A 15,505-nucleotide genomic window follows, 5' to 3' on the forward strand; every position below is an offset into this window, starting at 1 on the left:
TACGAAGCAAATTAAGAATGAAAAGACAGGCCCCACTTCTAGTTCATTTACCTGATCTGGTCGTTGATCCAACGGCAACTATAAGGCCGGCCAAATGGAGTTGAGAACAGCTTGAACGGATGTCTTTGGTTGTTGATCCAACAAGCTTTGTTTAGGAATTCACCGTGAACAACTAAATAGCTGATTTTTGTAGTCTTTACCTTATGTTCTACAGTATCGATCCCACTTGCATGCCCTGGACTAAAAAGATTTGTCATTTACAAGTGGTTGTTGATTCTATAAAAGAGACTTTTTAGATAGTCATTCTAAGGAAATACATTTTTTATTTTTTATTTACTAGGGCTCAGTTTCTTTCGAAGTAACCGTTTCTTTCGACGTAAAATGGGCATAAAACAAATTTTACGCCTATTTTTTTCAATTCCGTTTCTTTCAACGTAAAAATGGACGTAAAACTTTTTTTTGTGAATTTTTACAACATAAGACAAAGGAATTTGCTAGGCAATTTAGCGGAAAGCCATTTTTCGGCCAACTTTTGTATGTGAGAACAGCCACACTGGTTGACTTTTTGGCAGATTTTGTCTTGTTCATTTAATTCATCTAGATGGCTGTTCTATCATGCAAAAGCCGGCCGAGAAATGGCTTTCCGCAAAATGGCTTTCCGCGAAATTGCCTAGCAAGTAGGGGTGTAAACGGATCGAATTCGAATCGGATATGGCTATATCCGAATTCGATTACAGTATACATTATCCGAATTCGGATTCGGATTCAAATTAGACAGATATTTAATATCTATTACCAAATTCGTATCCGCCGGATATTGTTCGAATTCGGATATTATCCGTATCCGTTTATCCGGTAAATTCGAACATTTTATTTAAGCACTTTATCTTTCTTCTTCTTACTGCTCAAGTGAATTTTCGAAACCCTAAAACCAGACATCTACCTTCTCTTCACAAAATTAACTCTCAAACCCTAAAATATATGAGATCCTCTTCTTCATTTTAAAACAAAGGCAGAGAGAGAGAGAGAGGGAGAGAGAGAGAGGCGTTGGGGATGGATGATGGTGTTGGTAGTGGTCTTTGAGTTTTTTCTTTCTTTTTTGTGTGTATATGGTGGAATTGGTTTGGGCTATTTTGAATAGGGGCAGTGGGAGTGCAGATTGTGGAAGATGAAGAGAAATTGGTATGGAGATGGGGATTTGGTTAGAGATGGAGGTGTCTGGCGGTGATGGAGGTGATTGTGAGAAGGAGGAGAGGGGCGGCAATGGATTTTGGTGGGGTTGGAGGCACCAAGGAATGCTGAAGATGGTGTCTCAGCTTTTTCCTTTCTCTTCTCTCTTGCTTCTCCTTGCAAACTTTAGAAGTACCATCTTTTAATTGCATTTTGGGTTTTTACATAACCCTAAGTTGAAAATTTGATCTGAGCCATCCATTTACCATCAATGACCTAGATGGCATTTTTGCTTTAGAATTCTCTATAAATTGTGACATCTTCTTTCAATCATCATCATCCATTTGTCTCTTTCATCCTACAACCCACATTTGTTGCTTCATAAAGAAGCCATGTCAAACTCCAAGAATGCCCTTAAAATAAGAGATTACTTCATTTCCTACCCAAAACACTTTTTGTTTTTGTTTTTTTCTAAAAAGAAAATTCACTTTTCTTTTAGAAACAAAAGATAGTGTGTCATTACTAAAATTAAATATTAATGATATTATTATTAATAAATAAAAAGGATTTACTTCTCGGATTCGGATGTTAAACAGATCGGATATACCATTTACCGGATTCGCATCCGCTAAGAGCCAGATATCTCATAAACGGATTCGGATAATATCCGCTTGAAACGGATCCGAATAATATTCACTTTAAACGGATTCGGATGCAGACGGTAATCGAATTTTCGAATATCCATTTACACCCCTACTAGCAAGTCCCACAAACAAATTTTAGGTCCATTTTTACGGTGAAAGAAGCAGAGCCTTGAGAATAAGCGTAAAATAATTTATTTTACATGGTGTAGAATAAATTAAAGATGGTCTAACTTTTATCGATCGGCCTGATGATAAAATGTGATCCAAGTCCCATGTTATGATGGTTTAAATTTTATCTATCTTAAACAGACAAACACGATCCTAGTCCCATATCGCATGGACGCCCTATTGTAACTAGGGGTGGACATGGTTCGGTTCGGTTCGGTTATGGGCTAAACCCAGAACCGAACCATATATAATCGGTTCCCTGAAATTGGAACCAGAACCGAACCATATATGTATGGAACCGAACCGAACCAGAACCATATATAATCGGTTCGGTTCTGGGTTTACCCAACCTCCACCAATGGCCCTGTAACCCCTGTTTAGTGTTTATATATGAATAATGAATTACAATTGGTTATTCTGTTCAACATGGGACCGAACCCAACACTTGGTTATTCTGTTCAACATGAATTACACTCGGTTCAGTTCCAATTACACTTGGTAATTGGAAGATCCTAACTGTCAATCAATGGAATCTCACTTGAAGATGATTTCCGGGGCACAACCAATTTATGTTGTGTCCCAACAAATGAACGGTTTGGATATTCCTATGAAGTGGGCCGTACATTACTTTTTTGAAAATACAAGATTTTAGGGCCACACTCCACACCCTATAAAATCTCGTGGAAATGATATTTCCATCCCCTGCATGAATTAAAACTTATAAGGGGGTGAATTAAAATGGGCGTGGGGTGATTTTATCAAATGAGGAGGTATGGAACTTAAGGACTTAAGGTGAGGGTCGGTTTTCGGTTCCGGAATCCCAAACCCAGAACCGAACCGAATTTGCACCGGTTCCTGGATTTCGGAACCGGAACCGAACCATATAGAAATGCAACCGAACCGAACCGAACCGAACCATATGTGCCAGTTCGGTTCGGTTCCTCGGTTCGAACCGGAACCATGTCCACCCCTAATTGTAACATCAGCACATTTTTAAGGACTATGGTTGATCAAGGGCTTAAGGCATGTGTTGGCAACCTTGAAAAACTTCTCCTGAATTTTTCTCATTGAAAAATGATTTTCCAAGGTTGCCAACTGTTGATGCCAAAATCTGGCTACAGGTTGACAGATGGTAGAGCTCCAATATGTAATATGCACTCACAGAAAATGTGTTGGGGTCCCGGAGGGTGGACTGTGGGAGACCACTCCGGCGCTCAAGTTAGAAATCGGCACACATGAAAAAACCAAGCAATGAAACTAGAATGCTATTGAGAATATTCAGGATGTTAGGGATGATGGGAAGATGCGTGACTTTGAGCGTGGGGGGTCTTTTTATAGATAAGTCGTCCAAGGCAATCTAGGAGACCTGCCTTAGTAGGAGTCTTTCCTCACTCATTGACTTCCCCTGGAGTTAATTTCCATTCTTATTGATAAGTACCAGATTTCCTCGTAAGAACTGGTTTCTAAGTTGGTCAACCGATCTTGTGGGGAAGTAACGGTCCTTAATCCTGACTTTCGTTTTAGAGCGCCTTCCCAGTTTAGGAGGCGTTGCTAATCCGAAGAATCCCACATGCACTCATACTATGAGGCAAGTTTGGTTACCTATTTTAATTAGGTGCCACTCTTCATGCTCGTGTAGGGAGTGAGGATTTTACCCCTAACACTAATCAATCTGTTCAAATAAAAGTTGTTAAGATTATTTTTTTGTTTTAAATGTTTTAACTGAAATAATTTCTACCGAAAAATGCATCATCAAAGCTTGGAAAAATATTTTGCTAAGAAAATAAATCTAGAAAATTTTATCATGTTTGGCAAACACATCCTAGTGGATTGCAAGAAAAAAAATTTCTACCAGATTTTTTTCCCACAATTTAGAGGGAAATGATATACTTATGGTTTTTTTTAGGGACATTGTTAACTTACCAACTTCTCCAAAAGATTAAGCTGTTGGAAAAGGACGTTATTTATCTTTTATAATTTAACACTCCCCTGCTCGTGTGACCCACTTGGCAAGCATGTGGTCCCACTTTAGATCGACCATTGTTTGTGGCTTTTTGTCATCCGAGAGGTTTGAACTGGAGACCCTTGGCTCTGAGACCATGTTAGAAACTTACCAACTTTCCCAAAAGTTTAAGCAGTTGGAGAAAGGCGTTATTTTCAGACATCATGCTAAATTGAAGGTATCTCCAAATAAAACTTTAAACACGCTGGCTCGAGTTTTCTTTTTTCTTGCTCAACCAAACATAGGAAAAATAGGAAAGTTTTCTTTTTAATTTCCAAACTTTTCCAAAATATTCCTGCAAATGAATGGCTTGGACTGCCATGTAGATGGACCCACCGAAAATGGCGGACCCCAATTCATACTTGAAGATCGGAGTTGTCCATATAGATGATTAGATTGTAGAGTTTGCCATCCTCAAACACTTTGCAAGAGAGGTTCCTGAAATAGTAGGTCCCAGCCTTGGCTAGGTCTACGGTCTACCCTTTAAATACTTCTCACAGCACAACTAGAGAGGATCAAAGGTCACAAACCCTTTCTATTATTATTTGGTTAGCTTGCTCCCTCTCGCTCCCTTCCAGGTGAGAGCTTTCAGCCGACCGACCTGGTATTCTCCATACCGTTCTTAATCTGTTTAATCTGTCTGTCTCCACAGTTTTTTTTTTTTTTTTTTTTTTTTTTTTTAATTTTGGAGGATTCTTCAGGAGGAAACCCTAGTTCGTTTATCTTTCTAAAGGTCTTGCAGTGAATGCAGGGAAATTTATGACCTGAGCGAGGAAAATTTTGGGGTTTTGTTCGTTTTTTCCCCCTTTCACATGTCCTATGATATTTTTTTCGTCATTAGACCTTTCAATTTTAGCTCTTTTTTAGTGGCACCTTTCAATTTTAGCTTTCTCATTCCTAATTAAATTTCTGCACTTCTTCGTGCCTGATGGTGCGGCAATAGTCCTCCATTTCTTTCTGTGCTTTCCTTTTTTCCTTTTCCTTTTAATTTCTCTCTTATTGTGCAGTTAAGGGGTTTTGAAAATAGCAAATGAAATTGGGTATTTCAATTTGAATACGGGTGTGAAAATCGCTGCAGTCAGTTTAGGGACATCTAGGCAATGTGTAGAATATAGTTGGCTACCCTATTAGCGGATTTTTCTTACACGTCTAAAAAGAAATAGACGAAGAGCCCACAATGTCCTTAATCTCATCTAAGAGGTGATCAAGCCTCCAAGGACATGATTGGGAACCACTCAACCAACGGATGACGTCGGGGGAATCCCCTTCTACCACAATTTTATCCAAATCTACTCCCTCCAAAAGCTTGATACCTTGATGGGCAGCACGCACCTACTCCTCGCTACCATCTGCAATACCTATGGGACCTGCGAAAGCCCACCGTACTCCTCCTCCCCCATCTCTCAATACACCCCCAATCCCTGCCTCGGTTTCCAAAATTGGACCCATCAAAGTTCAACTTTATGAAGCCTTGAACAGGAGGTTCCCACTCCTGCAATATCAAGGATCTCGACTCCCAGCTATAAGAGACCTCCCTCCAGGCCTCCATCCATTCCACAAATCAAAAGCGGACACAAACTTAAAGCATTCCATAAACCCATGACCCCTCTTTTGCCCTTCCATAGACACCCTTCAATCTCAAACCCCCTTTCTCTATACGAGAAATTTCCAAGAAAAAAACTCTCACATTTCTCTCATCTCCACGAGAGAAAAAAAAAACATCTAAGAAAGTTTTAACCCCTCTCTTTCACTTCATCCTTTTTTAATAACCTTTCTCTTTTTTCTTTCAGGTATGTGGTTTTAAAATGTAAAAACTACCTCCTAACCGTTTTGAGAATCGAGGGGCGTATACCAATGTGACATGTGTCGATTTCGGCCAACATGTGTCGACTTCCGTGGGTACCCTTAAAAGTCTTGACCAAAGTCAAGTTTTGACCGAACTCTATCGTTCCAAACACGTGCAACAATGCATATCACTCACTAGGTGTTTGATCCTTTTAAAATAGTCTTGGGTGGTTGTCTTGCTTATGTGACGATTTCTAAGTGTGTATTCATACTTATTTTAGCATTTTCTAAAGTTTTAGTTTAAATTTTCATCGTTATTATATCATTAAAACAATCATCATTATTATAGATTCCATAAACTTCCATAATTTTTACAGGATTTTTCATGGACTTCAATAGGCTTCCACGAAGTAGTTCCACTACCGTGGGGCCAAATTCCATACCGAAACTGACATTTGAAATCTTGGGCTTTTTACCCATAGGTTTGCACCACCAAAACCATAGCGATCTAATGATGGACCAATTCGATGCACTATGAAGGACTTTGTATAGGCCTAGGAAGTAATGGTGTCTGTGTATCATGTATTAGCTAGCATCTAATCAAGTATGAATAATGAAGGTATCAAAATATCAAGTTTCTATTCTCAGTTTTCAACTATTGTGTATCATTCATTAATTCTATCACGAGATTTGAATTCAAGATTAAAAATCAATGCAATTTGTATAAAAACTTCAAGCGCTACGGAAAGACTACGGCATGGGAAAAGTAAACCGTATTTCTATAAGCTACAAAAGGCTCAAGTTCATCATCATCTCCATATCTACAGTACTGGTAGCGATGAAGAATCCCATAAAATGCCCATTGATCATCACTTTGATACATAAATCTGCACTAAAAGTTCGAACAAAGCTTGTTTGTGTTTGATCTTCAAGTGAGTCCCAAATTTTATGATGTCAACATGCCGGCCAAATAGGGTAACCGGGTCGAAAATTACATTTTAATCTGGTTCCATTATTTTTTTTGCTATTCTTTCGGTAAACCAATAATACACCTGTTTTTCATTTTCATCCCCATACTCGAGGGTTTACTGAATTTTCACCAAATCACTTAAGAGCTTCTTGGAAACACTGTGACCATTGCATTCATTGTGTAACACGCAGCTTTGAGAACATCACTTCATTAGATGTATGATGCATTGCAAATTACATTGTGCACCTTTGCAATTTTAATATAGATGAATAAATGCCTTTCTAAAATTTCAGTGATGCCCTCTCATGTCACATTTTCAAAGTAAATAAAGAAACACCCTTGTCTCTTTATTATATAATGGTGGCACGTAATGATCCAAATTCCATTGTGAACTTTTATTTAGAGCTTTTCACTAACAGTTCTTTCTTCTTTTGGCCATTTTCTACCCATTGTCAGAGAGGAAAAAAGCAAGTAATAATTAGATCTACAAACCAGAAGAAGAAAGTAACGTTGAACGTGTTGGGAAATAGATAGATGCTTTGATCCATGGCGGAGACGTACTGTCCAGATTGCAAAAGGTGCACGGAGGTGGTTTTTGATCACTCGGCTGGGGACACGGTGTGTTATGAGTGTGGCCTGGTCCTAGAGGCCCACTCCATTGATGAGACTTCTGAGTGGAGGACCTTTGCCAACGAGTCGGGCGATAATGATCCTGTCCGTGTCGGTGGCCCATCCAATCCTCTCCTGACCGACGGAGGTCTCTCCACTGTCATTTCAAAGCCCAATGGTGCCCAAGGCGATTTCCTTTCCTCCTCTCTCGGGCGCTGGCAGAATCGTGGATCTAATCCTGACCGCACCCTCATACAAGCCTTTCGCACCATTGCTACTATGTCTGATAGGTATTTTCTTCTCTTTTCTATCTATGTTCTACTCTTTCATAAGTTCTTTAGCTGTTACTGATCTTGTTCCCATTTTTTCAGGCTGGGCCTTGTTGCCACCATCAAGGTACACTATCTTCACTGGCATATAATTATCATGTTTAAAGTTTTAGTTATGGGCGAATAGTTCTTGATGATCAAACATTATGACTTTCTGCCAATGCATGTAATTGAACAGCATTATTGTTCGAAATTCTTCAGTTGCAAATTAATAGCATTGCCAAACACACTGTGACATAGCCATTATGTTGATTATATTCTCTCATTTCATTTATATTACATGGCTGTAATTTGATCCTCAGCATATGGACTAATATGTTTTATTAGAAGTAACTAACTTTATGGAAACAAAGAATAGATTGCAACAGATACTAGTTGAAGCCACTCATTATAAAGGAGGAGTGGAACTCCCAATACTCTTGTTAGTTTACACCTTTGGTGAGGAAATCAACTCGCTTAATTCAATGGATCTCCTCTTTGCTATTCACAAGTCCCCAAGGAAGAGGGTTTTAACACTAGATCATCTGATTGCATTAAGCGAGTCCTTAATATTTGGACCGGAAAACTAATGGATGAAAACCTTCGGACTTTCCAACGGGGCTCAAATTTTGGTTTCATTAGAATCCTTATTGCCTAGCCCAAGCATACCTGCATACGTTGATTATTTGATTCCTCTTACACCCTGAAGGTGACCTTACAAGCTAGTCGTGCCTTGATTATCCAACAAGCTTGTGTCAAAATTTCATTTTGCTTACCCTGATAGGCAGTACTTTCCAGTTTCCACCTCTCTAGGTGATTAGAGGTTACAACCCTGCATATAACTACCATGTGACTACCGATTTCCATTCTCACGTGGTCGAGTTTTCTATTGCCTTGTGTGTTTTAACTTTAACCATGAATTTATTTTTGACATGATCTTATTATGTTTATCATCAAGAGTAATTATTAGTGCTGTTCCAGTCGGAAATTGGCTTCTGTCAAATTTTCATTTTGCTTTCCCTAAATGGCAGTACTTTCTGGTTTCCTCCTCTCTAGGTGATTAGAGGTTACAACCGTACGTTTAACTTATGATTTCCATTCTCATGTGGATGAATTATCTTCTGCCTTGTGTATTTTTTTTAACTACCTAAATGCCTTGTGTATTTAACCATGACTTTATTTTTTGACATCATCTCGTTATGTTTATCATCAAGACTTCTTATTAGTGTTGTTCCAGTTGGGAATTGGTTATACTTGATTACAGTTATTGGTTATTTTGCAGTTTTTATTGTTCTTTTTTTGTTTTTGGATCTGCAAGTAAACTTTATATTAATGTAATCAAGTAGATCCTCAAGTAAACTTTACAATGGTAAAAATCGGCCAGTTTGAGAACTTCAATTTTGAATACCAATCTAATAGGTAAGAGCATTTCTCAAGTAGATCCCTATAAATGTAATTTACTAACTAATTGAGCAACCATGTTCTTGTTGTAAAGGTATTAGATTTCTCTCTGTTTCCTAATGACTGTGGTGAAAATTTTGCAATGAAGGACAGGGCCAATGAGATATATAAGAAGGTGGAAGATCTAAAGTCTTCTAAAGGAAGAAATCAGGATGCAATTTTGGCTGCTTGCCTGTACATTGCTTGTCGGCAAGAGGACAAGCCTCGCACTGTAAAGGGTACAGCTGAAGCTTATCATGTTGATGCTTCCTGGCTTACAATTCAGTGTCTTTAAGCTTTCTTGATTTTTTGACTTTCAACTAGAGATATGCTCTGTTGCCAATGGGGCTACAAAAAAGGAAATTGGCCGTGCAAAAGAGTACATTGTGAAACAGCTGGAGGTAGAAATGGGTCAATCAATGGAGATGGGCACTATACATGCTGGCGACTTTCTGGTGAGTTTATTGAAGCAATGCCCCTTATCCAGACATTGTAAATATTCATGGCATTTTAGGTTTGGTTCTCAGATGTTTTGTCTCTTAGATGTTCTGTTGGAATTCATCTATGTACTCGATTTGTATGCCATCCTTGGTTAAAACTTTGTGCCCCGCCTTAATCAACAGAGGCGTTTTTGTTCCCATCTCGGCATGACCAATCAAGCAGTTAAAGCTGCTCAAGAAGCAGTTCAGAAATCAGAAGAGCTTGATATAAGGTAGTTTTTCTTTCCTAATCTTTGGAGTTTGAATAAACCGTTGGTCTATCATTTTTTTTTCTTGTACTAGTTTTATGAAGAAATCTTTTAAATGTGAGATTGATCAGTGGAATTATTCTCACTCTTTGGAATATATGCATGTGTTGAGCAGTTACGGTGCAGTATTAGCTGAGCTGAATTCTTAAAGTATCTGTTTCTCCATCAGACAGATTTTACTCCATCTCTTTAACTTCAGCAGGATCCATCTCTGACTCAAAGCACTGACTGCAAAAAAATCAAAATGTGATACTACATATATTCATATATGTCATATGATTCAGGTTCATCCACTTGATTATATAAAGGACATACTCATTTCCGAAAACATTGTTGATTCATGTAGAGTTGTATCTTAGATGCTGCTTTCATTGGATTAGATGCATATATACCTTATACATCCATATCCTATGTAAGAGTTCTTCATTTTGGAAACCCTTCATGTTGGATGCACGTGTTTGATGTACATCAAAATGACAACTAGAGGAAACCTCAAATCGTTTTCTTTCTATATTTTAATTTAACTTTACTAAACTTAGATGCCATATTCGATATCCTATACTTTTAAGAACTAAATCTATATTATAGTATGTATTTTGATAGAGGAATGATAGATGCAAGGGGCCCTTGCATAAAGAGCTAAAAAAGGGTCCCTTGATTGGTTCCACGTCATTGAGTGCAACCATTTAAAATCAGTTGAAAAAGTAAATTCGGTTACACTTAATGACGTGGAACCAATCACGGGCCCCTTTACGGCTCTTTATGCAAGGGCTCCCTTGCATCTATCATTGCTCATTTTGATTTTATCATAAACTGTACGAAGTACAAACATTTCACCGTGTTGGTTTTTCTAGGGTCACCATGTCTGACACCAAACAGGTGATGGTTTTGCACAGATTCAGGTCATTTAAGCCATTTGTTCCCAAACCAGAAAGCATATTTTTCCCTAACTGTAGAGCTGAATATCAGTTCCAATTTCCACGAAAAGTGGGGTGAGGGGCTATTGTATGTGTTGCTGTGTCAGAAATGCTAGTAGTTAGGATCAGACCCACTGTCATAATCCCTTTCATAGCTGGGATTCTGTCCTTCAAACTTGGTTTCTTTACATTAGCTCTCTTAGATCTTTGTGCTGTCAAAGCCATTAAATGGTTTTGATGTTTTGATTAGTATCTCATGATCTCATCTTCAGTTAACTCTCTGGAATTTGGAGTCTTTACTAAACCCTTACTTCAATGCCTGTGTCTAGACTTTTCAAGACATGAAGTTGGAGGCTCCAACAAATGGGTGAGACAAAATTTATTTGATTCACCTGTAGAGAATGATTTGAGAATTTGTAAGGACTCTTTGGTTGGATTGTTGGAAAGAAATTGGTGGAAAGGAAAACATTTTCCAAGTTTTCACTACTTATCTTTGTTTGGTTGCCCAAGGAAAGGTTTTCCAGGGTCGAAAGACCATTTTCGTCTGAAAATGGAAGCACCCGTTTTTTGTCCTAAACTTTTCCAGCTTAAAACCACAGATGCAGCTTCCCTTCCGTCTGGAAAGAATGTTGAATAACATCCAGCATGTGTGGTCCATTGATTTTTTTGCCATTACGATACATGTGGATCCAATGATTTTTAGCCATGGGGCCCTTCATCTTATCCCCCCAGCAGTTCATTGTTAATATACATGTGAGGTCTACTACTGTTTGCCATCAGGCCCTCTTATTACATCGAATTTATTGCCCCCCCCCAACCCCCCCCACGCGCGCGCTCGCACACACCACACACACACACACACACACACACACACACACACAAAAGAGAAAATCATCTCTCTCCTCTATATAGCCTCTTTTTGTTCTCATTTCATTATAAAAAATCCACCGACCTCTTGATTTTTTATTCTTCACAACCTCCTCCCTCTCCTTTCTGTATCTCTGTGTGGCTTCCTCCTCGTGTTGTTTTGGTGAGAGGATTCAAGCCTTCGTGGTGAATTCAGCAAGAACACCAAGAGAAAAGAAAGAGGGAGGGGAGGGGAGGGGAGGGGAGGGGGAGGGGTTATGGGGATAGGCTGTGCTATTCAGATCAAGAATGGAATGTGGTGTTTACCCCACGAGGCATTGGCTCTTCGGCATAAAGTCACGGGTTTGCTCCCTGTGGACGAGTGTTCGAATCCCGCCCCCGACTTACCTGATACACGTGGTGAGTGGGTCATTCCGTGTATCCGTAGGGACTAGTCCTACTCCTGAAGGGAGTGGGGACATCCTATGTCATCAAAAAAAAAAAAAAATGGAATGTGGTGTGTTGTTGGGAGTCTTTCTGTTGCAATTGCTGTGTTGGTGTTGACATGTGCACTGTACAGCTGTTGGGTGGAAGAGTTTGGAAGATTGGACGCTGAGATGGAGGAGATGGAGATGAAGAGGAGTTAAAGGATGACACATGTGTAGGAAACGTCGGTGGATAATGTGGTGAAGATGGCAGAGGATGGAGCAAAGTTTTTCATACAAAAATAAGTTAGTTCTAGAAAGAAAGAAAAACATGAAATCTCTGTAATCGTTGAGAAAAAACAAGAAATACTAAAAAAATTTCACTGATGTGACTAACTTGAAAGTTTCGCGCTTGGACTGTGGTGACTGTTGAGGGAAGAGTCTACATGGGCATCAAGACCAAATACCCGACTTGATGACATGACAGGCCTCCTACTGTCTCGAGTTCTGGTCTATCTGCTCGTTGAGTGAAAAATGTATTCAGGGCAGAGAATGATTGGAAATCTGATAATTTTTTACATTTAACGGTGGTAGATAGACCAGTCAAGCAAACAACTTTCAACAGTCTACTATTACCTTATTACTCCCTCAACCTGTATATTTCACAAAAAATAGCCGTGTGGCTATTGATTCATGTGCGTGCAGATATCAATCTCCTATATATTTATATATTTGCTTTGTGTTCTTCCATGGGAACTTTATTTGTTCACAAACATAGCTCATAGCATACGTGTACTTGCAGGAGGAGCCCCATATCGGTGGCAGCTGCAGTTATCTACATGATAACACAGCTATCAGATGATAAGAAGCTTCTTAGAGGTCATAAACTTTTATCTCTATCATCTAGCATTGTTACTATTGTTATTAGTATATGTGCTTTTATAGAGCTTTTATATGGTGTCCACGCATAGCTGCCTGTAATCAAGGTGCCACCCTTGATATTTGATCCAACAACAGCCGACTTTATAAGAGGCTTTCGTTGGATCAAACATCAACGGTGGCACCTATGTCGGTTCCCCATTATGTGCAGCTACGCACGTACACCATATAATTTTGCTGCTTCTACAACAGTCTTCTAAATCAAGTACTCGTAGAACTCTCAATGTTCGCTTGGTTAAGAGTCCGTCAAATTGAAGGTTCAACTAGATTTTCTTTGAACTTGAAAACTTGATCCGGTACTTGCAAAGCATGAAATATCAGATCACACAAGCTTAAAGCTTTGAGGCATCCACGCCCTCGCTTTCAGTATTCATGTAATAAAATGATGTAATAACATGTTTTAAAAGTGTTTATAAGATTAGTCACATGTTTTATGAAACAAAGCAAGGCTGACCCGGATGGATAGGTCCGACTGAGCAAAGCGAAAACTCAAGAAATCTGGCCGAGTTTCGTACAGTTGGTGCCCTCTCTGGGCCTTTGAAACAACCAATTACTCCAAAAGCTTAAGCTGTTAGAGTCGGCGTTATTTAATCATTTATAATTCAACAGGGCCCAAGTTGAATTCCATGTTTCTAAAACCTTGCCATGAAGATCCTTATGATAAGTGTGCATTGTTGCAGATATTTCCCTCGCTACTGGTGTTGCCGAAGGGACCATCCGGAACTCCTACAGAGATCTCTATCCCTATGCTTCGAGGCTGATACCAACTTCATTTGCCAAGGAGGAAGACCTCAGGAACCTCTGCAGTCCTTGAATGAAAAATAATAACTCAGATAACCCTTTCTGAAGTAAAAAAAACACTTGAAAGAAACTAAGTATAGCATCATGAAATTTCAACTGTCATTGAGAAGGATTGACATTCAATCTTATCGCGGTACTTGGCTAAATACACTTCCTTTCAAAAGGGTTTAAGATCTCACCCAATATTGTGCCATCCAAGGGGAGAGTGTATTGCTATCTTTTTTCTTTTTCATCTAGAGATATTCGACTGATGGCGACTTTGTATTAATTTGAGATCAATAAAATGATTTAGGCATGCAACAACCAACATCTAAATATATCTTTAGGATTCCTATCTGAGCATGCTTGATCAGAAGTCGAGAATCATACAATGATGATGAGATCTTGGGCAATAAACGGCACTTTGCAATATTGATAAGGGAGATGGTATACCCACCATCCTGTTTCAATGGTGGCACTTCACACTTTTTAAATTGGTTGTTCGGACTTCGGAGCATTTTGGGAATTGTAACAACTTCTAAAAGCTAATTTAAAAGCTGTATGGGGTGCACCGGTCTAATGGCGTTAATTCAAGGGTGAGGGTATGTCATTTCCCAGGGTAAGAGTTTGGATACGCGGATTTTAGAATCTTGAATTTTCTCAGAATTAAAGAAATTTCGAATTTTAAAATGAGAAAACGGTTCCTACGCATATGTGTAGATCAGTTATCTACACATTAGCTTAAAATACAGTGGGGCCCATATTATTTGGGTGATCCAAACCATTCATTTTTAAGGCCCTCACATAGATAGGGTGTCCATAAAAAATCAGATCCATAGGATCATCCTAACCATTCGAACTGTGGAAGCAAAAAATGGACTAATTTGTGAAGGTTTAAAGACATCTATTTTACCTCCCCAAATCATAGGGTTGGGATGATCCTATGGATCTGATTTTTTGTTGACACCCTATCTATGTGAGGGCCTTTAAAATGGATGGCTTGGATCACCCAAACAATGTGGGCCCCCACTGTATTTTAAGCTAGTGTGTAGAGAACTCTCTACACATGTGTAGAACCGTTTTCTCTTTGAAAATTCAGAATTTTGAAATATACTGTTTGGATAACATCCTTTAGTTTTCAAGGAATTGCTATTTCAGCGTTTGGATGCAACCTGGATTTAATTTCTTAAAAAGTTATAAATTCATAAAGGCTATTGATATTTGACCTACCATAATATATAATGGCACTAACTCATCTTGTCTTATTATTTAAATAGCTGTTAATGATTATTACGGTTCTCAAAAAGCTCTCAGGCTATTGATATTTGCACTACTCATCTCGTCTTTTATCATTTAAATAGCTGTCAATGATTATTATGGTTCTCAAAATGCTCTCAGGCTATTGATATTTGCACTACCATAATTTATAACGGCACTAACTCATCTTGTCTTTTATTATTTAAATAGCTGTCAATGATTATTACGGTTCTCAAAAAGCTCTTAGAAGCCAAGTTGAGTTTGTGCAATTAATAAAACATGGTAGTGCCAATATCAAAATTGATGTGTACTGTTCCTCAATACCTAACTATGTTTTGACATCAAAACTGATTCGTCTTATATTACCAAAAAAACCCAACTCAAATCTGAATCCCTTTTACTTTACAATGTAACAGGGCACGCCCAACCATTGTCAATATAAGAATTCTAATCACAAATCTAAAGACGAAGCAATTGAATAAATCAGATTAGCGTTT

At 38.7% G+C, this 15,505-nt stretch overlaps 1 protein-coding gene across 2 annotated transcripts; it reads left to right on the top strand.

Annotated features, from left to right (window-relative positions):
* The first annotated feature begins 4,406 nt into the window (after positions 1 to 4,406).
* On the top strand, positions 4,407 to 14,075 carry LOC143877030 (transcription initiation factor IIB-like). Of its 2 annotated transcripts, none has more exons than XM_077378743.1 (8): positions 4,407 to 4,562; positions 7,196 to 7,638; positions 7,720 to 7,744; positions 9,206 to 9,335; positions 9,421 to 9,551; positions 9,720 to 9,808; positions 12,835 to 12,911; positions 13,652 to 14,075. In XM_077378743.1, exons 2-8 carry the CDS (start codon positions 7,286 to 7,288, stop codon positions 13,783 to 13,785), a joined length of 939 nt encoding a protein of 312 aa, XP_077234858.1. In that variant the 5' UTR covers positions 4,407 to 4,562; positions 7,196 to 7,285; the 3' UTR covers positions 13,786 to 14,075. The 2 variants fall into 2 exon arrangements, with proteins under 2 accessions (XP_077234858.1, XP_077234857.1); XM_077378742.1 differs by having other exon boundaries at positions 4,421 to 4,588.
* The last annotated feature ends 1,430 nt before the right edge of the window (positions 14,076 to 15,505 follow it).

The sequence above is a fragment of the Tasmannia lanceolata genome, unplaced genomic scaffold (assembly GCF_043159265.1).
Source record: "Tasmannia lanceolata isolate RefF3 unplaced genomic scaffold, GAP_Taslan_0.1 ptg000005l, whole genome shotgun sequence".
In the NCBI taxonomy this organism is placed as follows: domain Eukaryota; kingdom Viridiplantae; phylum Streptophyta; class Magnoliopsida; order Canellales; family Winteraceae; genus Tasmannia; species Tasmannia lanceolata.